General features: G+C 34.4%; 1 protein-coding gene across 16 annotated transcripts in view; it reads right to left on the reverse strand.

Moving 5' to 3' along the window:
- MIPOL1 (mirror-image polydactyly 1) overlaps positions 1 to 25621 on the reverse strand; it is a 188567-nt gene that overhangs the window by 145689 nt on the left and 17257 nt on the right. For 6 of the 16 annotated variants that reach the window (XR_011809604.1, XM_038179768.2, XM_072038466.1 and 3 more), the window contains 4 exons: positions 13202 to 13347; positions 11644 to 11712; positions 10535 to 10667; positions 9162 to 9241 (listed from right to left, as the gene is read on the reverse strand). Coding sequence is in view for 15 of the 16 variants with exons in the window: in XM_038179768.2 (XP_038035696.1) it covers positions 9162 to 9241; positions 10535 to 10539 (85 nt within the window). In the remaining variant the exon portion in view is untranslated. Of the gene's footprint in view, positions 1 to 9161; positions 9242 to 10534; positions 10668 to 11643; positions 12422 to 13201; positions 13348 to 19007; positions 19160 to 25621 lie in introns of all 16 variants that reach the window. The other 10 variants (XM_072038467.1, XM_038179764.2, XM_038179767.2 and 7 more) reach the window with 8 other exon arrangements.

Here is a 25621-nt window from a genome sequence, read left to right on the forward strand (position 1 = left end):
TGAATTTCAAGTACCAAAAGAGAATAGTAATTTACCAATGAAAACAAACAAAGAAAGAGACACCACAACCCTATACCAAAATAACCTATTCCCACTGGAAAGCAAGGACACAGTAAAGTTTAAAAATACTTCTTACTCAACCTACCTACAAACCGAGCATCTACCTCAACCTCCTGCAATAACTGTCAAGTGTGCCAGAGCTCTACTCAAGAGCTTCACCTTTTTATTTTTGCTAGACTAATGGTCTTCTTCATTACCTTTCCGGTTATCTAGAGATTTTGTGCTTTAATAATATCACAAATTTCTGAAAAGGTGATTTTTGTTGCATGCATATATGACAATGCACACATACTTGTGAATGTTTCAACAAGCTCTTCGGACAGCACTAGACAGTTGCTGCATTAGCAAAAAGCAATCTGTACTTGCTTCATTTGAAAAATGGATTATGGAATTGTCTTAAATTCATAATATCTAATGCCATTTGACTTGAATTCTTAGATAAAAATACATACAAATAAATATAAATTCTACATTAATGTTGAACTCAAAACTTGAACTTGATAACTACCAATTTTTCTAGCTATGACAAATTAGTACTGTGGCTGAATATTCCTTCATGAACTGAAAATGACAACTCAGCCTTTCTGCCAAAGACAAGCATCCATTCACTTGGCTGTATAACTACTGCAACTTTACCAAACACAGTGCCTGTGAAAAGCTCAGATGACTCAACTGTTCACCGCATACTGAATGATTAAAAGGCATAAATCCTGAAAAGGAGTGGGAAGCACAAAATTAAAGGATTTTATAGGCATAAATATGCAAAGAAAGAAAATGAAGCTGGTGGGAGAAATCTAATCCTGCTCCTTGGCATAAGTGGAAAGATAGGAGTTGGTTTAGGATTTATGCATTTTCAGAGCTTCCTCTTTTATTCCTATTGAAGTTGACACAGACACAACATACATGATTTACATGCATATCTCAAAGAGTATTCCATTATTTTTAACTTTTTGCTCAATATTTTTTAACTTTTCCACAATCTGCAAACAAATTTTCAGAGTTAATCCCATGGCAAGATGCTGCACTTATTTTCACGAAGAAAGTAATTCCTGTTTCTGGAAAACAATTACAAGAGCTCAGTACAAAAAGTACAAGGTCAAGATGTGTTTTCTCCAAAACAAACAAAAGTGCAGCTTTACTCACCTTTGGTTTTACTACAGATTTACTTATGTTAGCAATCACTTAGCCCCCTTCAATGCAGTGTAGTCTACTGAGAACCAATAACTTGCAACTAACAGCAAACAGTTATCCTTTTATGACACACTTTTCCTAGTGTTTAAAAAAAATGGGCAAATTATAAGGTGATTATTCAGTAAGATTCAAAGTGTCTCACTTGTGTTGCAAAGCAGAAATACAGTCACAGGAACCTAATAACATGTGAAAACTGAAATCCAAATAGTTTTGTAATACAAAGCTAATACTTTTTATTTTTCAGTGCTCTGTCAAGCCAAAATGTCACTTATGAAAAGTGCCAAGGGCTTAGCACTTATGAAGAGGAAATCACCATATAGATGCATTGTACACTCAGTGTTCCAACAATCATAACTCTTGGCTATGCAGACAGCACCATGGCCAAAGTGAAAAGGATGAGGCAACTCATAGTGAGACAGGATATGTGCTCTTATTTTACAAAACAAATGACAAACTCATTGAAATAAATGTTGAAAACATTTTCTGGACACTCTCAAGGTATTTTGCAAAGGATACATAAGCACCATGATAGTAATTTTAAAGTGAGCAAGATTGATGCATACAGTGTGATTAATGAAGTAATAGGCTAAGGTCATCAAACAAGCCATGGTAGAAATAAAGCTGCAGAAATCCAAGGCACCATTCTATGCTGGATCTTGGAGGCTATGCTACCTCACTGGCAGCCCTTCTTGTTTCTTTCTCCTCCTCAGAGACCTGGAATTCTTTTTCTCCTCTGTCAGAGGGGCTTAAGGAAGCCTGAATACTACAAAATGCAATTAATTTCAAATGGACTCCAAGAAAAAAAAAATCACTTTTACTTATGAATGATAAAGTAGTGTTTATATAACCAAAAGATTAAGAGGAATTTAAAATAGCTAGGTTGGTATCCTTCTGCGCTCCTTTATAACAATGATCTTAATTCACATGACAGACTGTAGTATTTCTACATTAGAAGACAGATGTGCAGCATACAGCATATACAAACTTCTTGTAATTCCAATAGTAGTCAGAAGAAATGTGTTTGTTTTTTTATTTTTGTTTTTGGTTTTTACATTGACTATGGTTTTAATACAGAAAACTTTTTAACAATTAAAACTGTTTTAGAAGTCAGTCAGATTAACAAAACAATGCAATTCAAATGCTCAATCATTGGCTACAGTTAAACATTTACGAAGTCCAAAATCAGTCAAGAAACCCAATGTATTCTCATTGGAACTTTATTGAAAAAGGTCTCTGCAAATGAAGTAAAAATAACCTACATTATATTTTGTATTAGCTTGCTCTAATCACACACACACACACACACACAAAGGCCTGAAAATACCTTTTTGTCAACTAAAATACAGACAAAACTCAGAAGCTTAATGGTTCATTTTTTTTTAATTCCTTAAAGGAATCTAAAGAGAACAGTGAATTCATTCTGTGTTAGCAATTTAAGCAGGGGTACATCTGTGTTACTTTGAATGCTTCTTTATTCACCTGTACTTGTGTGGAACCCTGGCAACACCCCTCATAAAGAAATAAATTGAGAGGGAGATTAAGAACAGTTGGAGTTATTCTGGCAAAGGCAATTTTTACAATTCTCTGAGGATTCTGATTATTTTAGTAATGATGTTTCCCTCATCTGTCTCTTACCAAGTCTTTTGCTCTCCTATTTTACATTTAAATAGCAATTGTGTACAAACTGGCGAATATTTAAAATAGAAAAATGCTTCTAAGTCCTTAAAATATGTGACCAATCATTATTTGGGTAGTCACTGCAGTTAATCGTGATGCATTTATTAATGTGTAAATATCACATTTCCTTTGGCATTCCACTCTCCATTTGCCACTCATTAACATATTGTTATTTTAAAATATTAGTCCCTGAGAAGACACCAGATTTTCACTGGATTGGTCTCACACTTGAAAAAGCATTTTTATATTCTGAATGCATCAAAATAGCAGAATCTCTAGGCAGATACTAAGTGGGATTCACTGAAACACAATGTTAGTTCTAATGGATGGATGATTGTGTTTGGTCTTTTGAAACTTTGAAGTATAGGTAAGTCTTGATCACACAAATTAATAAATCCTAAAGCTGGAGTTAACAATAACCATTACACCCAAATTCTGCAGCTTAGCCCAGCCAATTTTTCAAAAGGTCAGGTTGTGAACTGGAGAAGATCAGGGAGGTCCACCGCATAGCTTTGTTGCCAGGCATCTCTCGTCTGGATTGTTGCAGGCATTTATTAGTATTCGTCAGCAGACTCAACAAAGCAAACAAGAAATTCAAGCACGAATAATAAAATGAAATGCTGCTATATAACCCTTTGTCATTCAGCAAATATGGGACTTTTTAGCTACATTGTTCCTAAACCTGGGTTACTACTTTAATTTTTCTCCACAGTGCTGACTGAATGAGTATGCATGTGTGTTAAATGCAGAGCTCCCTTAACAACTGCAGGACTGCCATTTAATCTGTTGGTAGATGGACCATTTCCTGTGGGAACTCTAGCTATGATTTCCAGATCCACCAAATAAATCTCAGATTAAGATTCCAAATGAAACCTGCCTTTGGCAGATAAAAAATGTCAAGATGGATATAAACAGTAAAATTATAAATTATCTAGGTGTTGCACGATGACTTGATGTGCGTTTTTTGTTTACACTTTCCCCGATATCACAACTATACAAGGCATTCATCAAATGTCACACTTTCATAATATTGGAGGCATCATTAAAACTGTTTGGCTAAGGACCTTGAAGTGTTTAAGCAGTAGCTCAAAAGTATATTTGTGCAAAGTAGAAGAATAAATTTACATATCAGCAGCAGCTCATAAGGGATGGGTAAATATTCTGTTTATCTCTCATTGTAATTCAGGTTAGTTTAAATACAGGGTTTCAGGATATCATTACAGCCTATATGGAGTTATTACATAATTTCCAAACATAGTGTCTGCTAGAGTTTTACTAAGCATGCGGTGTTTATGTTTTCTAAAACAACTAAAAACAAAGTAAGCCTTTCTATCCCATTTTTCTTTTGCTATTGTGATCTCAGACAATTGCTTTTCACATATAACCCCTTCCATTATCTAAATCTTAATGATCCAGAACTCCCTTTTATCTAGGCAGGGTCATGTTTCCTGATGTCCATTAATTATAGTGAAAATTCGCTTATCCAAACGTACTCAACCTCCCCTACGACAAACAAACAACTAAGGCTTTTCTGAATTTAATATTCTGAACAAAATCCCAGAAAACTACAGCTTTAGGATTAGTTAAGAAAAAAGTACTGTAATTTAAAGTGTCCGACTTAAGAGAAATGTCACTCTGCATAAAGTACCAGGAAGACGCCTTACCCACATACGCTCTACCTCAAGTAAAAGCTCTACTAAAGCTGTAGGTGAATTCTCAAATGAGAGTCTCCAGTGCATTCCCTGGAGAACCAGAGCATGCTTTTTTTAACGGAATCCTTTGCTACGTTACTCTGAACTTAAGCTTCATTCTAGCTGTTAAAATACAAGCACCAAAGGTTTATAAAGAAGAAAACCAAATTTCTGTACTTTTGCTAGGTCTTCTAAAAGGTCCTTCTGGAGCACCACGTAACAATCACTATGGGAATAAGCACTGCTCCTTCCTGGAGCATGTTTCAAAACATTCTGAATTTAGCTGCACTCAAACTTTAAAGAACTAAATGATTCAGTATGCACACTCCCCATCTTTAGTGCTTGCAGGACTCAGCATAGATCAGGCACTACACATTTTCAGTGTATTGTAAAGGGTCTAACAAAATCACAACACCCCAATGAGTCAGGCAGATACCTGAGACTTCATAGTGCTTCTCATGAGGAATGTTTCTCCATGCAGACTGGCCACAAATGCATTGTATTTAACTATTCAAAATGTATAAGAAATGAAAGGGGGTGCAAAAAGGAGACATGAGAATTTATACACATGAAAGGATTTATGAGAAAGATCAAATAGCATTTGATGATTTTTCATTTGTTGTTAGCTCTTAAGTCGTGACATGCTATTCCCCCTTCCTCCACGCAAGATGTTTTCTTCATCTTTCATTCTTACTGTTGTTCAACATGAATGTTTATTAATGAGCCAATGTGATTGATCTTGCATGAGTCATACATAGGAATATTATTCTCTTGACCTCTAGTTTGCGTCCAGTACTAGACAGAGAAACATGTTACCACCCTTGCCACTTGGAGATGGGCAGCTACACAGAGTATGTTTGATGCTGAAAGCAAAGCTTACATGGAAGACAAATCAAAACAGCAAGCACCATTCACTCACACAAGACAAATGCATACACAAACACACAATGCAATGAAGACTATTGTCTATGCATAAGCTTATTGCATACACTTGTGTCTGAGCAGCTATATATACACCTAACTAGTTCATTAGGTTTACATACCTGTTCTCCTTCTCTGTTTTTCCTCAGTTGTGCAGGACTAGAAAACAACAGCTCACCACCGGATAAGACACTTACTTTTCAAACTTCCCTGCACAAACTGATTCTGCGATCTTATTCTAATCTACACTACTGTGGTTCTTTCAAGAACCTTCTCTGAACTGAAGTTTACTGGCATGCAATTTTAAAGCATTTTTATAAGCCACAAAAATATTGTTTTGCAGGACAAGAAGCTACAGTGAAAGTATCTGTACTTATATAAAAGCTGACATCAAATTCTTACAGGTGGAACTGGTTCATTGACACGCAATACATTATGTGCTTTAAGTAGTTATTTAAAATAATATATATAGTTTTCAAGCATTGGAATAACATCTAACAATTGTCTTTGAAAGTAAGCAAACCACTGCCCCTTTAAAAATAATCAATTATCTCATTTTAGGAAATGTAAATAATAATTATGCAATGTTTTCCATTCTGGAGCCAGCAAAATTATAACATTGTTGTCAAAACAAAACAAACAGTATTTTATACTGAAAGTCTCCACCTAGTTTCTACCCTGTCCTTAAAAATCACGGTCACTCAGAAATACGACCAAGGCAAAAGATTACAGTAGTTCAATACAATATAACACAGAACAAGTATACCTGCACCCATTCAAACCGAGTACATGGTATGAGCCACATGAGACACAAATTTACCTTCAGTATTTGCACTCACCACTTCGCCGTCCTGCTAGCTCTTTTGTAAAATTGACTTATCAAGTCCTGAATATATGTGTAAATACATAAAGCACCCAATTTCAGGTTCCCTCCTATGTTTTCACACTATTAATGATTGTGCCGGTTTTGTCATGCATGTAAACCATGTAAAAGTAACAACACCGTCCAGGTGCAGTGCCCTGCAAAATGTAAAGCTATGCACCTATTTGCTAATATATGTTTATTTATATAATGGACTATGGTCCTATGCTTTCTAGCTTGTATTCTGAACATTTTTCATCTGGAAATTATAGCCTTCACTGGCCTTCTGCCAACACTCCTAATATATTCCCTCAAGTATTCTTAGAGAGAAATGAGAAAAGTCACTACCCTATTAAAAACTGGATCCTATGGAGATAAACAGTACATTTAAATTAGATACAAACCTAAAATAATAAGCCTTGTACTTACCCCTTCCTAATATACCAGACTAGAGACAGAAAGACTCAATCCATGCAAGAACATTCCAAACAATACAGAACATTAAAACTAAATTCTCAACTTTCAAACACTTCAGATATATTTTTCTTAAACACTGCCTTTCTTTCAAGCATTTTATTTTATAGCACCTGTTAACAGGTAACATATTATTCCACACAACCACCATAAACCTGCTACTTTTCAGTACTTTTTTTTTTCTTAATTCTGATTGCTTGACTGAATTTTCATCTAGTCAGCTGAACTTAATATCAGACATGCTTTAGAGTTCTTGTTTTTTACAAAATAAAATAATCTGTAAGATCTCATTATGTTATTAAAAAAACTGAATAAGTCATTATTATGTTTTTCTAAAAGGACCTTTTTTACCTTCTAAGTTATAAGGTAAGAACAGCTAGATATGGTACTGTACCCACTGCAAAAAGGAAAGATATCAGAGATAAAGAAAGTGGAACACAGAAGGACACACAATTCAACTTTAGACATTTAAACAGAAGATTAAAATTACTTTGATATAGTAGTTCAATGAGAAAATGTAATAGAACCAAGGGTACCTAATGAATATTTTGTTGCTGTTATTTTATTGAGGTGCCATCTTTATGACAAGAAAAAATAACTTGTTAACACTCAAATAGAAGTTTACAAAATAAAATCCTTAACCAAACCAGTATGACAAGATTTATTTCATAATCCTTTTTTTTTTATTATTGTCCTAAGAGTACAAGCATAAAGAAATTATGACTTACTAATGACTGACACACACAAAAATAGAGTATAACACATTTTCTTCAAAGTTTTTCTATGTTCATACATCAACTTGCATTACATTCACAAATACATTAAATGGTAGCTTGGAAGAGATAGCTTTCTAAATAGCACAAAATTTTAACTTACTGCATCAGAAGAATAAAACACATGAAACTCAGTAACTACCCAATTTTTAAAGTATCTGAAAACTGCAAAAGAACATCATTTCTTACAATTGGACAGAAAATATTTCACAGAGAATCAGTTCGTGGTATTCACTTGCAGCCTACTTTGGAAAAGTTAACCTTTTGAACCATTCTTTGGGTATGCTGACCCCTAAAGGTCTAAAATTACTAAATCTGATTAAGCCATAACACATTTGAAATATAAATTTTCCGAATACAGTTCTCCAGTAAGTTATTACACCATAACTATTTTTGTTTTCATTGTATTTGATTAAAAAACATTTTTAACTTAGGTCAGTAATAGCTCAAAATGTCATGAATAAAAAAGGGTCTACAAGTAGTTCGTTATACTTATTCCTATCTATATAATATAGATAGGACTTCCTTTACATTACTAAGAAATGCATTATCTCCAAAATGGAGTATTCCTTCTCTCCTCATGAGAAACTTGATATTTATTACAGTTTTAGAAAGAATACAGAGCATAAAATTCCCCCAATGAAATAAACAAAGTCAAATCAGGTTCACATATAAGAGGCATTTTAGATGTTGACACAACTATTCCATTTTTTTCTTTCAATCTACATATAGCTACTTCCTGAGAAAATCCACCCTTCTATGATGTACTGAAGGTCTCCTTCCTGTGTCTGTGCTTTCTTCAACCTACGCATTGTTACATAGACACAGGCCACTTCCCAACACTTTTCTCAGTAAGTCAGTCATGTAACATGCTCCCAGACTAAACTTTAGAAAAAGTTTCTCTCACGAAGCATAGAAGAGAACAGCAATATGGTCATCCAAATATAGAAAGAAGCATCTATCCACATCAAGATTAAAGTTCCATGAACCATGGAAAGGATAAATGCCGTTCCTTCCACATTAACCCTCTCAACCTCACAGCCTACCTTACTGACTACATTTGATTGAGGTAATAGTGAGAAATTACTAATATTAGTAGATGACAATCATACTTCGGCCAGGTATGAATAGCAAAGAAAGTTACTTTGAGACTTCAGATTTGTTGTTTACTCTCCAACATTTTAAATAGGGTAAGTGTAGTATACTAGCTGAGAACTTAAATAAAACTTGTCAGGATTGTACAAAAGCAGCTTCAATAACCCAGAAAATAAAGCTGATATGTTACATTCCTTACTTTGCCTGCACATATATAGAGGTCTAGAAAGAATCACATTTGTAGCTGCTCTCCTGTTAACCCAAATACTTTTCAGAGGCAGCGATTTTTTTTTTTTTCCCCCCCTTTTCTTTTCTTCCAAAGTCAGCTATATATCGGCAAGAACAAATACATTCCAGTCACTGCCTAGCACTGGTACAACACCTGAGGTTCCTTATAAATATCTTAAAAGTCCTTACCTTTTGACGAGTTCTCCATTTGTTCTTCTGAACTTGTTTGATCTGGCACTGACTCCAGTTTTTCCTCCAACATTTCAGAGCTAAAATAAAGCAAACTCTAGATAAATAAACTTGAAACAATACTTTATAACACACTTATACTTTGCCTTCATTTGACAGAAAATTTACAAGACAAACGATTTAAAAATATTTATAATAACACAATAAAGTCTGTGTACTCTAACAAAGAGTGTTAAATTGTATTTCTCAGTAAAAAGATATTTTCTTCACACATCTAGTTTACATTACGCTTTAGTTCAGCTTTCTACAGCATGCAATGCCTTCATGGCAAAATTTATTAGTTTGCCTTCTTGTTCTAGAGTCTGATCTTGGAAGTACATGCTGCTGAGCACAGCACAAACCACACTGAATAGTCCACTCTCGAAGGAATGAGACTGCTCACTTTGGTAATTATTACAGATGGTAGTATATGCTTCACTTTAAAACATTCTTTCACCTGCTTGAATTTCCTGGCTAAATACAGATGAAGTGGCCCTTGACAATGCCAACTCTGTACTCAAACATTTTTCTAAACAAATAAATAATTTAACACATCCTACTATTTGCATACATATTGCTTCAGACTGTACAGTTTATTACATGGTTGCAATACTTCATGTAACTGAGGATCTTCAAAAGACAACCCTCAAACTCAAACATAAGCCTACAGTAAAATGTTAGTTTTACTATGTAACATTTTAAATGTAAAAATATATATTATTATAGGTTAAAAATTTAAAGAAGTAATCTTTAAAAAATTTAAAGTAGTAATCTTATTGATATAGTAAGCTTACCAGAAATTTTATTACTTACAAAGGCATCTCCTTTAAAATGTATTATACAAAGAACAATTTTTCAACTTTTACTATATCATTTTGCTTATTTTGTATTTCTTCCCTGCAAAAATTTTTCTACACTTATTAAAAAGATACAGCACATGCCTTGAAGATGCAATAACCAGACCATGAAAATACCCAAAGAATTGTCACTGTGTTGATAAATGTAGAAGTTAAACCAAAACACATTACATAAACATTTTAAAATTCAAGTGCATTACACCAGGACATGTATTTTTAATTAATAAAGCAGGAGACAATTTTTTTTTCCTACATGACACCAAAAGAGGCAGATATTTTCTTTTTTATCTCTCAGATTATAAAAAATATAATACTTCTGCAAATACGTAAAATTCGAGACTAGCATTTATTCAAGAAATGCATATCTAGCTCATATTTGTTTTTACCTATAAATTGGCATTATAAGAAAATGTTGACTTGATGTGCTTAGGTCTTAAAACAAAACAAAACAAAACAAGAACAAAAAAAAAAAAACACTTCATTGCAGAACACCAAGTTCCTTACAGAAGTCCCTTAAATGAAGCTGTATGCTTCTTTTTCAATTCTGTGTAACTGTGTTGATCTGGAGTTGGCAATCTTTTCCTAAGTTCCTCATTTACCTTTGGATTAGCTGAAAATATAGAAGGTTATTAATATCAAGAAATAGGTTTCTGTCAATGAAGCCATTTCCCTACATATTGCACAAAAAGGTTCATAATAATTGCAGTATTTTAATAAGATATTCATATAGCAAGACATGAAGAAAATACGGTATTTAATAACCTCTGGAGTATTTTAAAACATGTCTTAGGGCCTTAATGTGCCTAGTAATATACTATTTAAAACCATAATTTTATCCCTCCACAATATACAGTCATTCTTCCTCGCCATTTACCCAGCTAATGAATGCCAGCAATTAGTAAAATGTAATCCCATTGCACAATCATTTTAATGCTTTTAGCACTCAGAAAAGTAAACACCAAATTAATACTGCTCAAGCCATATCAGATCCTAGTTGGAAGCAAGCAATTATAGTTCAGCTCCTCAGGTGTAATTAAATGATTGGAATGATTTAGTTCCATAAATGCAAGTTAATTCATAAGCAAGCAACAAATATACTGGGAGTAATTACAAGAAACATTGACAGTCTAAGCAGGGCATGTTCTTTCAAGTACCTCAGGTAGGAAAATGCTGCCCTCTCCTGGAAATAATAGAGCATATCAAATAGATAATTGGAGAAAGAAGTCGAGACTCATTTCAGACTCTAGCGAAAATATGTTCTGTTAATTAACAGGTATTTTCTGATGTAAACTTACAGAAAATAAACATACTTTTGATATCAAATTAAGGCAACCTTTTTATCGAAGTGGAACAAAGACCTTTGGGGAGCTCCCTAGGGTTTGCAGTATACCTTCCCTATTATTAGAAAGAAAATGCTAGTTAATAGAAGACCAAATATTCCGTACACTAAGTAAACTGGTTGTTCTGAACACATACAAAAACACTGCAGTGGGTATCAAACTTATGTACAACATTTATGTATTATTCAAGATATAGCTTTACAGTGGGTGTTTCAAAGGTAACATATTTTTGGAATCTAAACTTACCAAACTATTATTCAGTGTTAAATTTCAAGTCAACACCTATCGGCAGCTGGACACAACCATGAAGGTTTTCTCAGGAGGAATCATCAAAACAAAACAAAACAAAACAAAACAAAACAATTATTTCAAGGCTTTTATTTAATTTCAATACAATCTGCTAATAATCAATCTATCTAACAATCAAAATAAAGATGAAGAATAAAATATATTGGTAGACTTAAACAAAACTGAAAATACAAGATGAAATTGTAACTCAAAATCTGGAATTAATTTTAAATACTGACTTCCTTATTCACTATCTATTTATTTAATCAGTGTTTGTTAAGACTACTACTTCTACATTAAGCAAAGAAACCGAGGGGGGGGGGAAATAGTCTTTATTTGATGAATATAATAAACAATAGTCAAGTAAAATTCACTCTAAATATTTAAGTACAGAACCACTTACATATATGAATATAAATTAACCAATATCTTCCCACTAATTAAAGAAATCCCAGATCTACCTATTTTGTCCTCTACAGAAATAACAGATGCTTCCCAGTGCAGCACACACCAGCACATGAAAGAATCGTATGCTGGGACCAGTATCTGACTATTTTCCACATGCATAAATTGACTGTAAAAAAAGCTTTATTCAAAAGGATGTATCATTGCTAGCACATGAAATTGTTCTTTACCAAGAGAACTTTGGCATCAAGATACGTCTTTGTTCCTGATCTTTGTGTATTTCAAAACAAACCAAAGTTGAACACAAATATCGTCACTGTGACTGTACCTACTGTGGAAATTAAATAAATTACTTTAAGATGTCATATTATTAAAAGTTTAAAATGTACAGCACATTTGCTTTGCCCTTTGATGTCACAGTCCTATTTTTCTATTCAAATCTTGTACACTGTAAGTTAATTGCTTTTGGAAACTACTTATTATTCATGTAAAAATTAATGTGCCAATGTGTTTAAATCCTTTTAAATGACCATTCATGCATCTTTCTTCTTTAAGTGCCAATGAAATCTGTCAAAGATATCAATGCAAGATGGTCTTAGAGAAAGTTCTAATAAAGATTTTTTTTTCTGCTAACATAAGATTTTCATTTTCGTCAACTTTACTTAAATTCCATTAATTTTTTAAGCTGCTTTTAATAAATTCACAAGTAAAAAATTTTAGGCTCCATAGACTGTCATTTGTGTTCCAGCTGACTTTATGAATATTAATAACAGTGTTATCCTGATTAAATAGGCTTCATATAAAATCCCTGTGAATCCTATAGCTCAGACATCTCATTTTTCCAACTCTTTATGAATTTGGATTCAGACATTAAAGTGAAAAAAAAAAAAAACTTAAAAAACAGATTCAATGGTACATTTGTGCACCTTAAGCAAAAAAAATTAGACGTTCTAATGAGTCATAATTAAAATTGATAGGTCCACATACTGATATTTCAGGCTTTCTATAAATATGCAACATATTTTAAGACTAATGAAGACATCAACATTTCACAAAACAAAGGATTAAGAATCTATTATAAAATAGTAATAATGTTTGTCCTTAGCCTTACCTTAAACAACAGATGATATCATCTTAACTCTTCATATATGGACTGCTGATTTGCAGAAGTACCTCCCAGAGAGAAAAAAGACTAGATGCTTAATTTCATAAGCATATGTACGAAATACATAAACATTCCCATTTAGCATGGGTGCCCTGTAGAAAAAAAAAAAAAAAAAAAAAAAAAACACAACAGCATTTAACTGGTATATACTTCAGCAAAACCAGCCTTTTCCTAAAGAATGTCAAAACAAAGGAAATCTTAGTATTGTCGAACAAGAGTCAAGCAGTCACAGTTGCAAACTCCCAACTTCTTTTCATGCTTACGTTTGAATTATTCACATCTGTAACAGACAACCATGGGAACTAAGCTCACTTAGCTCACTACACTGCCTTCATAATTGTTATTATTATTTAATACATTAGTGCTAAAATTACTACTTCTTACTGAGAAGATGGTCATCAAAATATTTTGCCTTTTGGTACATTGCGTTTTGAAGTGGATCTTAGAAGGGGAAAAAAAAATGAACAAAATAATGAGTTATTTAAGAAGAAGGCATTCCAATGCTGGTTCAAATTACTTACCAATACAAACACTTGAGAGGAATTAAATAAAAACAAGAGGTATATAAAAACACCATAAATCTACAAAAGTATGAAGCATACAGTGCTTTTGCAGTTCTGGGTAGCTTTTATTGCAGTTGTGGACATATTTCCACATTCAGAGGAAAAAAAATAAACAAAGAAAAAAACAAACTCAGGAGCTTCTGCAGCATATAGATTATGCACACACAAGTGATGTTGACCCAAAGCATTTTGACTCCTGCCAGTCTGCCGTAGCTCCCAGCACACTCCCCCCTTGGGCAGCAGATGAGGAAGTCCAGCTTCTCAGTTCCTGGACCTCAGTTCCTGACTTCCCTCCCTGGAAACCAAAGGGCTGAAAACCCCTCTGTATGAAGCCCTGATGGATGTAAATCCCTCTTCCTTGTTTGCACCTTTACAGGTCTTGAGCTACTGAATCATGCACAGCCTTTGCTGCTGCAACAAGAAGCAAATGGCTGGTGGTGTTGATGGAATTCACCTCTTCTTAATGAAAAGTCCTTAGGTTTTGGTAGCATTTGCCACAAAGGGAGGCTCCTCTATCTTCTCAGCCTCTGGCAGAACTAGACACCAGCTCCCAGCACCCTTGGGAATGGCACTAAGCCATCCTTTGTCCTGCCTAACAGTGCAGTTGCCAATGACAGAGTGGGGATGGAGCTCTAAAGGAGAGGTTAACACCACACAATTCATCGATAGGGAAATAAAGAATAAATGTTAGTGTTATTTTTGTAAGCTTAATTAGATCACCAGGATCTCCTAAAATATCCTGAAACGTTTTGCCTCAGGCCAACCTAAGCAAAAGAACTTAATTTAGGAGGGTATACTATATAAGAAACAAAATTACCTTCTAGAAACATTTCCCAAGGGAAGATTGTTTTCTTTAGCTCAGGTGCATGACAAGTTTTGAAGCAGTGATACACTCCTCCACAAAAGATTCACATTTCCTCACTAACATACACAACTTTATGGAAAATCAGAAACATAATGCAACTCAAAATAAGTTAAAATTAGTTTGGGGAAATTTGAAAAATATTAGTCAAAGAGTAACTGAAATAGTCACTGTAAATATTTGTCAGGTGTGGAATAAAATTACTCTCTTAGGTATTTGAAAGCCATGAAATTAAATATACTTTTAAATTTGATTATGGAGTTACTTATTGTATTGTATTTTATTACTCTTTTTTTTGCTTTAAAATAGAAATATTTCATGCAAAATATTGTTTCATTTTAAAGGGAATATAAAAGCTATGCAAGTGTATTAGCACTCCCCATGAATGAATGCAGCATGAGTAGTACTTCACGTGTAAAACTCCAGCACTGCCACAAAGACTTCCAGATTTTGACTTCTAGAAGTTAAATGCATTATCTGGAAGCTTGATAAAAACATTTTCCCAGAGGGCAGAATAATATAATAATCCTTAGCTTTTCTCCTGTAGCAATTCTTGGCCTCGAAAGAGATGAGACACCTGCATTAAGTTCTGAGCAACCTGCATATATCAGAAAAACATGGAGAACCAGGGCTCAGATGTTTTTTATTCTGCTGCACAAACTTCTCATTCTCCATGAAGAATTTGCATCTGATGCTTTTAACGATGACATACTCTGAAACAGAGTACTCATTCGCTGTTTTGTGCTTTTGACAAAGGCAAGAGAGAATACATCTTTTGTTGCAGTTTTTAACAGGTTTAGAGTAGATTGTACCTGTTCCTGAATTAAATTTAATTGGATAAAGGACATGCACTTTTATCTTTGTTTATTTTTCCTCCCTGACTAATTTCTGGTATTAGGTCAGTGTCTTCAAGGCTCGTTTTTCTCTTCACACATACAAGGAAGTGTTTTATCTGCATATTAAATCACTGATCCCCGTATCTCTTATCCCCTCTGTTATATTCTCTCTCTCCCAATAAAAAAAATGAAATAACAATATTTGTATTTTAGTTATTAAGCAATCTTCAGCCTGCTCTGTTCTCTTCTATCCCAGTTTTTAGCTGCCCTTTGTCTTCCATTTCTTTTCTTTTTTATTTAGTTTTGTCTTTCCTCTGACAATACATGCCTTTGCCTTCTTCCTCTCTGCCATGTCTTTGAAATGTAAAGAAAACCACATAGGATCTTGTTAAAGTCTGTCTCTACCTTTTTGTCCATCTTTCTCATCTGCATGTGTGTTCTGTGAGGTAGCTTTCTTCTGTGACTTCTCCATTAACGTTTTTTTTTTCCACTCTAATCACGAAACTGTGATATGCTTTGGTTAAGTGCAGAATAGTCAACTCATTTAACCATCCTTCAGCTTTGTCGTAAATAAATCACTGGTCTTACAGACAATTATTACGTATTGTCCAGGGCACTAGATCTCCATAACTAAGTAGTTTACAACCAGGCTGTGATTTCCATAGCCTGCACAGATAAAGACATAGATTTTTAAAGCAGCTTCTGTCCTATTTGGAGCTAAGAATATTTAGTAGAATTAGGAATACGTCCTCACGGTGATGCCTATTACAGTCTGCTGACAAAATCACCACCAGTAGATAAATCCTTTCTATTTAACACTTCTACAATGATGCTTTAAGTGCTGTGTCCAGTATGAGGCTCCCAGGGATGTCCTGAAGGAAGTCAAGAAGAGCCAGAAAGATGATGAGAGGTTTGTAGCACATGACTTACAAGGAAGGTAAAGGATTTTTTCACAGTGAGGAAGGTCAAACACTGAATCTCCTGTTGCTAAAGAAAGGCAAAACTCTTCTGGATATAGCAAGCTGACCTAACAAGCTAGACGGCCTGGTCTAGCAGAGGTGTGAACTGGGTGATACTCAGAAGTGCCTTCCTACCTTCCTAGTTTATTATGCCAATGACTGTAATTAAAGTCATCAAAACTAGTATTCCTACAATACACTAAATTCTGCATTGCTTTCTGCTTGACAGTGCAGGACAGCAGACCAGAGAAAAAGTAGAAAGGCACAAGAATTATTTATTTTACCATATAAGTAAGTTACTAGCCTAGATTTTGCCATAAAAAAACAAAAATAAAGTCACAGAATATTATGCACGTGTAAAAATGAGAAGGGGTTATTTAGTAGCATAATAATAAACCACTAGTACAAGTAATAACATTAAACAGAAATGACATTTCTCCTGTCCAAAGCAACCCAATTTAATTTTTGAGCTGACTTCACAGAACAAATGAAGATTGAGCGGAAATTTAGAAAAGGAACAGAGGCAACAAACCAAATGGAAGCAAAGAAAGTCTTGGTTTACCCAGCCAACTCACATTTCTCAAAGTCCTTCAAATAGCCCCCTTTTTTCCTGACAACAAACGTATTAAAAATGTAAAGCATAAGGGCTACAAAATATTGTGGATATTGGAGCCTGATCAAGAACCATTATGAGTACTAAACATGTTGAGGCCTGCTAGAAATGTGCCATCCTTTCAAGACCTGGTAATGAATGAGGCCCACAGACCTCTCAGAGAAATACAGCTGTACCAACTACTTATGTCAGAACATTTTGAGCAGCATGAGAGCACAAACGCACCTCTTGTGCTGTCATAAAACAAAACATCCAGTGCATTGTACGTACCCCAAATTATCTACCAACACAAATTCAAGAGCTGACAAGAATCATGACACCTGAAATTTTACGAACTAAAAAGAACAGAGAAATAAAGCAACAAATCCAGATCAGTTTTGATCTTTAAGAGAATTAACCAAGCCACCAGTTTTTAAAAATGAGTATCTGAAGAGAAAGCTGTCCTTTAAGCTGTCCTCTTTATGTAAGATTATAACTGTTTCCTAAAATGTGCTTGCACAATTGTAAGATGTTGCACAGGTGTGAACATCAACATACTTTTGCCTACAACTCAACAAATATATAGTCTCTCCAAGTTATGTTTCTTTTTAAATCTATCAACTATATCCAGCACACAGTGTCTTCATTTACTACAAATACTAGTTTACTACAAATACTTGCAAGTGAGAAGGTGGAGACCAGCGACAAGTGGTGTCCCTCAGGAGTCTGTATTGGGACTGGTACCATTTAATGTCTTCGTTAGCAACATGGACAGTGGGACTGACTGCACCCTCAACAAGACTGTGGATGACTACAAGCTGAGTGGCTTGGTTGACATGTTGGAGGAAAGGCATGCATTCCATATGGACCTTGAAAGGCTTGATATGTGGGCCTGTGCAAAACTCATGAAGTTCACTAACAAATGCTTTCTTCCCAATCAAACTACTGCAATATTTTTGTTTACTTTGGGAAAAAAAATATATTTATCTTTAATCTAAGCTTCTTTGGAAAATACCTCAAACTTTTTCTCAGCCGAAACTGACCAAAAAAGTTATCTTCACAGAGTAGAAAAGAAATGTCTACTGTGAATAAAAGCTTCCATCTAAAATAGTTAAGTTACAAATGATGGAAAACTCAAAGAAAAAGGTCTAGAAAGAGATGCAGGTTAACTTGAAAAAAAAAAAAAACAGGCAAAATTGTCAGATTCCCAGTACAATAAAAGCTCTGTCATTTCTGTTCTTCTATTTCAACCAATGAAATATTTCAGCATTTTTGGAAATATGCACTTGCATAATTAGATCATTGAGGAACTGGCGTACCTTGATCTTGTCATCATTTAAGATTACATAAAACATCATAATAAATAAAGAATAAAGAACAGAATAGAAAAGCCAGACCAACTTACATTGTTTAAAACATTTCTTTCCTGTGTTTTGAAGCCATTTGAAAGCCTTAGAAAGCATGTTATTTGTCTAAAACATGAAAATAATTTACAATGAAGAACCCATAAAGAATTTCTCTGAGAACAATCTAAAAAGAGGTTCAGGTAAGGTTATATAACTGACAGAAGTTTTTACTAGGGGTTCTGAACTTCAAAAAATCAGATTCTTTCCACAAAGATAAATGGAAGAAAAAAAAAATCCTGGAAATGTTCCAGACCTAGAACTATCAAGCCAGTTTCAGCAAGATTCTCTTCAGTTTTTATAAAAAGAAACCGATGGATGTTCTCTTCATTCTTACAACCTCATCATAAATTTAGATATCTAACACTCATTATTCCTCAATTCATCAAGCTACATTAATGTTTTAATTGCCACTACACTTGACACCAGAGGTGAAAAGAAGAAATTAGGTTAGGTTTCAGAGAGCCGAGAGAGCAGCTGAATATTGGCCCCACAAGTTATTCGTGGGTGGAGCAAAAGAGCTCTAAATGCACTTACTAGACAAAGGAGGCAAAATCTTTACTTAGACAGCACTTCTGAAACCCAAGCTCATTTTGATGACTGCTTTCTCATGCACATAATCTTGTTGAACAGTTTGAGGCTTGTTTGTCAGACGTTCTGGGCATTACAAGTTGCACTGCTTGGCATCACTAAAAAAAAATATAAATAAATAAAGCAAGACTTGATAACATAAGTATACATAATATGCAAGATTTTACATATATACAGACACACACAAATAGAACAATTCTGAAGATATTCTAGGACATGCTGAAGCTGTAAGACTTTTAGACTCCAGAGCTTCACCTTGCCTTTCGTGTTGAAGGAGTAGCTAATAAGAAGGTTAGGTATTTGCACTAGGATGTCTTCTGTGTCTAATACAGCATTAGAAAAAACTCCTAAACAGCTTTCTATTTCACAGTCAAACTGGGAGGAAAGAAGGAAGAAAATCATTTGGAGTATTTCTTAAACACTATGAAGGAAGGCAACTTTTCTTGATTGCTGTGCTTTTATGACACCTTGCTGTTGAAGGCAAGACTTAACATGACTTGTTGTCAAAAGCAAAACCTAACATGTTCAAACTTTAATGTAAAAAAGGTGTAATTTTTCTGACAAAGTTATGTCACTTTGACACTGCATTCACAGAGTACTTCATTCTTTTAATTTCTTCAAGACTTTAAAACCACAACATCTAACCAGTTATTTCCCTATCTGAAAACATGTCAATAAGTAACAGCCCTCTTTTGCTTCCTTCTGATCTCAAGGCAGTATTTCACCATACTCAGTTTTTCAGTTGGACTGTGAATGTAGTAGACAGGTTTGGAAAAAGAGGTACAACGGTTAGATGGCAGTTTTTGCCTTATATAACTTAGCTTATTAGAATATGCTCAACCTGCGTAAGAGTTAGTGAATTTCATTTACACGTCACACTGAACTTCACTGAGATGCTAAGTTACTTTTGATTTATAAAGATGCTCACTCTAAGAAAAAGCTAAATTTAAGGAAAAAGCAGTTTAGGATTTGAAGGTTTCCCAGAGTGTTTTCAAAACAGATTGGGGAAAAAAATAAAAATAAAAATAAATTAAAAAAAACACTCATACTCTCAGAAAACCATTAAGAAACACCTTCCTAAAAACCTGCATCTCTAGATATCTGAGAAGTCCAGACACCCTTCCAAACACAATTTTAAAATCAGGTAACAGGTTATTATCTCAAAATATTTTGTTTTAAAAATTGTTTCAAATATTGTTTCAAAATATTTTGGAGAGTATTATCTATTTTTTTATTAATTGAAATATAATATTCTGAAATAATTTCTATAGCAACTGGAACAAAATTCTGCTTTTACTCACAATATCAAATTCCTCACTTGTATTAGTAAACTGTAATACTTTTACAAATAATTATATTTTACTGGATTAGTTTAAAAAAACACAACAAGATCAACACACACATGTACATATATGTTTATCCATCATTGTGCTATTTTCACTACATGTGGGAGTCTTAAGAACTAGCTGAATGGCTGTATTACTGGAAAGAAAATGTAATACTAAATACTCAGTAAACTGTTTTTTGTTTTTTAACTTTTAAGATAAACTTGGAAAGTGCATATTAGGCCAAACAGAAAACAAACTACTGGGCAGATATAACCAGTGGGGAACCTTAGTATGATAACAGCATATGCTATTTTTAGTAAGTTTTCTCTCATAAGTGCAAGATAGTGAATGTTTGCCAAAAGAATTTTACATCCAGGAGGGTTTTTGAAATATGAAAGATACTTTTAAACTATGAAGAGAATTATAATTTTTGCCTAATATTTAGTAACCTTCAGATACTGTAATTCCACTTCAGATCCTGGAAAAACATTCTGGAGACAAATATTAGTCTACCACTGGATAGTGAAGAGGAGGAACAAAATTACATTTCAAGGGGAAACTGTTTTAATTAGAGTTACCTTGTACACCTCCACAGCAGTCACCTTCAGTACAGTGTGAGAAAAAGTGTTACACTCCACAACCATGTTTATTTTTGCTACCATCACATTCTGAGGCCTCAAAGCAAAAGCCTAAATTTTGCTCCTAGCTATGATTACATTGCCATACCTTTATGCTACACTAGTGTAGGAAACTAACTTAAGCACCCTTAGCTGGATGGCTGTAGGTATATCGCAGGACAAGAGTCTCTTGACATAACCATTACACACGCATCCATAACATTTATGATTAAAGGAATCGTTCATTGGTGTTCTGTTCTTTCACACCTTTAGGGTGCCATAAACAACCTAGTCAACTGGGTACACTACCATCCTTTTAACAGTTTTAGCATAAGAAATGGGTTCATTATGATCCTGAAAGAAATCTCATTGTATCAAAAAGAAAAAGTAAAGTGAGTCTACCTCACAAGGAGTCGCACTTCCTTATCAGTCCTTCTGCAGTTTCATCAATCTTTGCCATTTAGAAAGAATGCCGAGTCACAATGAGGAGCAGACCTCAATGATCTGGTCATCAGACCAGCAAATTAAAGCTGCTGACCTGTGCCATACTACAATTTCATGTTCATTAAACCAGATGGCACACAAAACCTTGAAGTCTATCCAACAAAGATCCTGATCAGACAGATTCTGATTCCTTCACAGAGCCCCTTGCTTTGATGAAATGGAACAAGTTGGAACCTCACAAATTAGAACACAAAAGACCATTTGTAGTTCCAACACTTACCTAGAGGCAACATTTTGCAAGTGAAAAGGTATCCATCTACTGACCTTGGCATTCATCAGAACCATACTGTGATTTATACTGAGAATTCCAAGCCTTCATCTTATAAATAAATTTTAAATTAAAACAAAACAAAACAAAAATATTATGCTTCTGTAAAACTCTACTTTATCTCTCTGTAACCATGTTGTGTCTATGCTACATATTTCTGTATTTCTGCATTTGAATACAAGTCAAATTTAGTAAGAGGTATTTATTTTCTGATTTCTCATTATCTTGACTTTTTTTTTTTTTTTTTTTTTTTTTTATACTCAGGCTTTGATTCTATGATTCTATCTATGGCTTCAACCCCACAGTTGATTTTTAGACAAGTACACTCTGTCTTCCAGAATACCTGTTCAAGAAATAAGCCAGCTAAAAGAATATATTTGCCATTCAGCAAATCAAAATATTGTAAATAAAAAAGTAGGATTTTATGACAAAGAAAAACATCTGATTAGGGGAGAAAATGTAGCACCATGTGCAAATGACAGAAAATAAAAGCCACAAGAAATCACGAGTTCCAGTGAAGAACAGTAGAAAGTAGAGTAGAAATCTGAATTTGGTGGTTCACGACAATTATTAACACTCAGCTTAGATTTTTATTATTGCTGAAAAAGGTAAGCAAGGAAGTTTTTTTTCCCCTATAAAAGGGCAGTCACAACTTTACACTCAATGCCACAGCATTAGCAGTTTAATATTAGCCGTTAGTTTAACCCAGACATGCTTTTTAGTGATCCTTGAAAACTCACTTCACTGAGCAATTTTTTGGACTTAAATATAAATTATACAAATGCCCCAACTTAGTAGTTTAGGTTTTTTGTTTGTTTGCTTTTTTAGTACAAGCATTAATTAGCATTACTTCTACTAACCACCCCAGTGTTTTACTGCCCCTAGACATATGCATGTCGATGTCAAAGAAAGTCAACTGTTTCTCAAGCTAAGTTCTCACTACTGCACAGGCTCAAGTACTTTGTATGCAAGTGCTACAATTTACACAGAAGCTTTCTTTTAAGCAAAGTAAAAGGCTCAGAATAAGAGAAGGTCAAAAAAGAAACCAACAAACAAAAAAAAAAAAAACAAAAAACAAAAAACAACATAAATGATTTGTGCTTAAAGGTGGCAGATCTGAAAGAAAAGCAAGAAGCACAATTCATCCATGCCCCATGTGCACCAACACGCCCAGTAAAGCATTAAAAAAAAAAAAAAAAAAAAAAGCCCAAAGACATTTTGATGAAGTGGGAATGACACATACAGGCTGATAACAAAATTGTAATTTTCTAGACAGGGCAGATCTCCACCAGCAGAGCTGCCCTGCACAAGGCAGGACTGGTTCCCCCTGTGCCTCCTGCACGCTAGTAGTGGAATTCCTTCATGTTTGCAGCAAACTAAGCTGCTCACTGGGCCTTTGTGATTAAAGCAGGAATGTCATAACTGTGGTGGTCTAGACCTCTATGAGCAAAAACAACACATGGCAAAACGAGTGGCCCTTGGTCTGAAGTGGCTATGGTCAGGATGAGGCATGCTTAGGAAGTAGTACCTTGAATACTTTGTGATAAACACATGTGGAGAAAATAACACGAAGAACACCAGAGTTAACTGAATAAAAGGTTAAAGAAAATAAACAATATTTTTGCAGCTTAACGTTTATTTGTGAACTGCTGGTGCAACTATATGCTTGACAGGAAAGCTATGAAGCTTTTGGTAGCTTGACAAGACAATCTACAGGCTTGAATGAAATGTTCAGCTTAAGGAATTAGAATAAATCTGATGACTGATATGCTACTGAACGTGACAGGCTGTCATCTGTTTTAAACAGGATCTATTCTAGGATGTACTGAAAGTGATTTTTTTCCATTACCTTAAACATACTAAGACTTTTTCAAATGAATTCTGGCTAATCTATTAGGACAAAAGATCTTCTCAAGCTATTGCCATTTAAATAAAATAATGAAATAGCCATTTGGCTTACTTACATAATTAATTCATGCTGACACTGTACTCCTGTGATTAATTTACATCCAGTCCACAAAAGCATACAACAAATAATATTATTCTTACTTCCCAAGTTAACTATAAAATCAGAAGATAGAAGCAAATAAGTGATTAAAGTAGTTTATCTAAGTCCTATTTATGTATATGAAACTCTCTATATGAGTATCAAATTGTTTATCTGGTATCAAGACAATGCAGTACATTCTTAATTGATGCAGGAAAACATTCCTGTACTATTTTTCTTCATGTTATGGTTTTATATGAAAATAGGTACAGGGGTTCTCCTACAGCTTTTTCAAATTATGAAAAATTGATCAACAGAGGTCCTTCAGTAAAGCTGTATTGCAACAGATAACTAGAGATAAAGAACACTAGCTCTAATTTTAAGCTGGCCAGACCCTAAAAAACAAACAGTTAAAAATCCTAATACATACATATTTTAATAACTTTAAATATATATAAATAGACACACTTATAAACAGTGTAAAATAAGTTAAAAATCTTTGGGAGGCAATTGATGCTATTTAAGAACAGACACAAGCATAAGAAACTTCGGTAAGATCTGGCTTATCCTTCCTGTATTAGACTGTAAATCATTCCTGCATGAATTACTGGAATGAATCACCATCTCCTTCTAGAAATAATGATTCAAATCTATTCTACAAACAAGAAAAAAGAAAGGAAAAAGGGGTTTTGTGACACCCATCTGGAATCTGTGCCTTAGATACAAAGAAATAGAAAACTGATCATTGCTGGATAAGTAGTAATGTCAGTTTGAACAGCACAACATTTACAAAGCTAAACAGGGAAGCAAGCACAACTCCCCACCTCACACAATCCACTTCCAAAGGGAAATAAAAATAAAACCACCACCAAAGCCATTCAGCTTTCAGAAAAGGCTGTCACCAATGCATACAATTTAAAATATTTTAGCTATCAGTTGAATTTCCCTCTTAGCTGCCTGAATCATATATCAACTAAAATTTTGTACCACACAAGAACACTACAGTCTATACTGTTTATCTCATAAATCTCAGTATTAGACCAGTTTCTCCTGCTACTTTCCTTTATTGCCACACAAAAGTACCATAAATAGTGATAATTAGCCCACAATTAGGGGTAGTTAGTCCAGCAGGAAATCTGGTTTCCAGGCATTGGCTAGATAGTAAAATATATTGGGTATATGCTTACAAACAGAAAAATTAGCATTTTGTGAGATGCTTTGCATTAGATCTAGCAAGCTTACGCCTCTGAATGAACACTGAACTCCAAGCATTAAAACTTTGGCCTTTCCTACTGCTAAGATGCAAATTTAAGCTATAAAAAGCTCAATGACCTCATCCAAATTAGTTTTCCATGCAAGACTGCAGTTGTCAAAGTGTTCCGTTTCCCCCCATTTGCATTCGGAAACCATTCAGACCTTAGAAGACCAACAGGCCCTTTCCAATCAGTTGCTGTTTCACAACTGATCAATACAGAGGATTTGAAGCCCCTGCTGTACATTATGATTTCTTGTTTCGCATGAGTGGTTTAAAGGGCTCGGTGCCTAAAATCTCGCTCCCCAGTGAATGTAACTTGTCAACAGAAAAACTGTAGTAGGGAAATCTCATTATGTTACAGGTGATCTTCAATAGCTCTTTGCAATACCCTTTACTGTTAGGCAAAAACTCTAATACTTCTGCCCATACCATCATTTGGAATTACTGTGTTTCAGTTACCACCTGAGATCTTTTAGATCAAAAGAGACGGAACCAGACCCTAGAAGCTTTGCATCTTCCCAGAGTTTCCTACAACTGCTAGTTCTACATGTTTGTCATCCTCCCTTCCTTCAGACTTCAAGATCTGCTACTAAACATTTGT

Source organism: Anas platyrhynchos, chromosome 5, assembly GCF_047663525.1.
Source record: "Anas platyrhynchos isolate ZD024472 breed Pekin duck chromosome 5, IASCAAS_PekinDuck_T2T, whole genome shotgun sequence".
Lineage (NCBI taxonomy): Eukaryota > Metazoa > Chordata > Aves > Anseriformes > Anatidae > Anas > Anas platyrhynchos.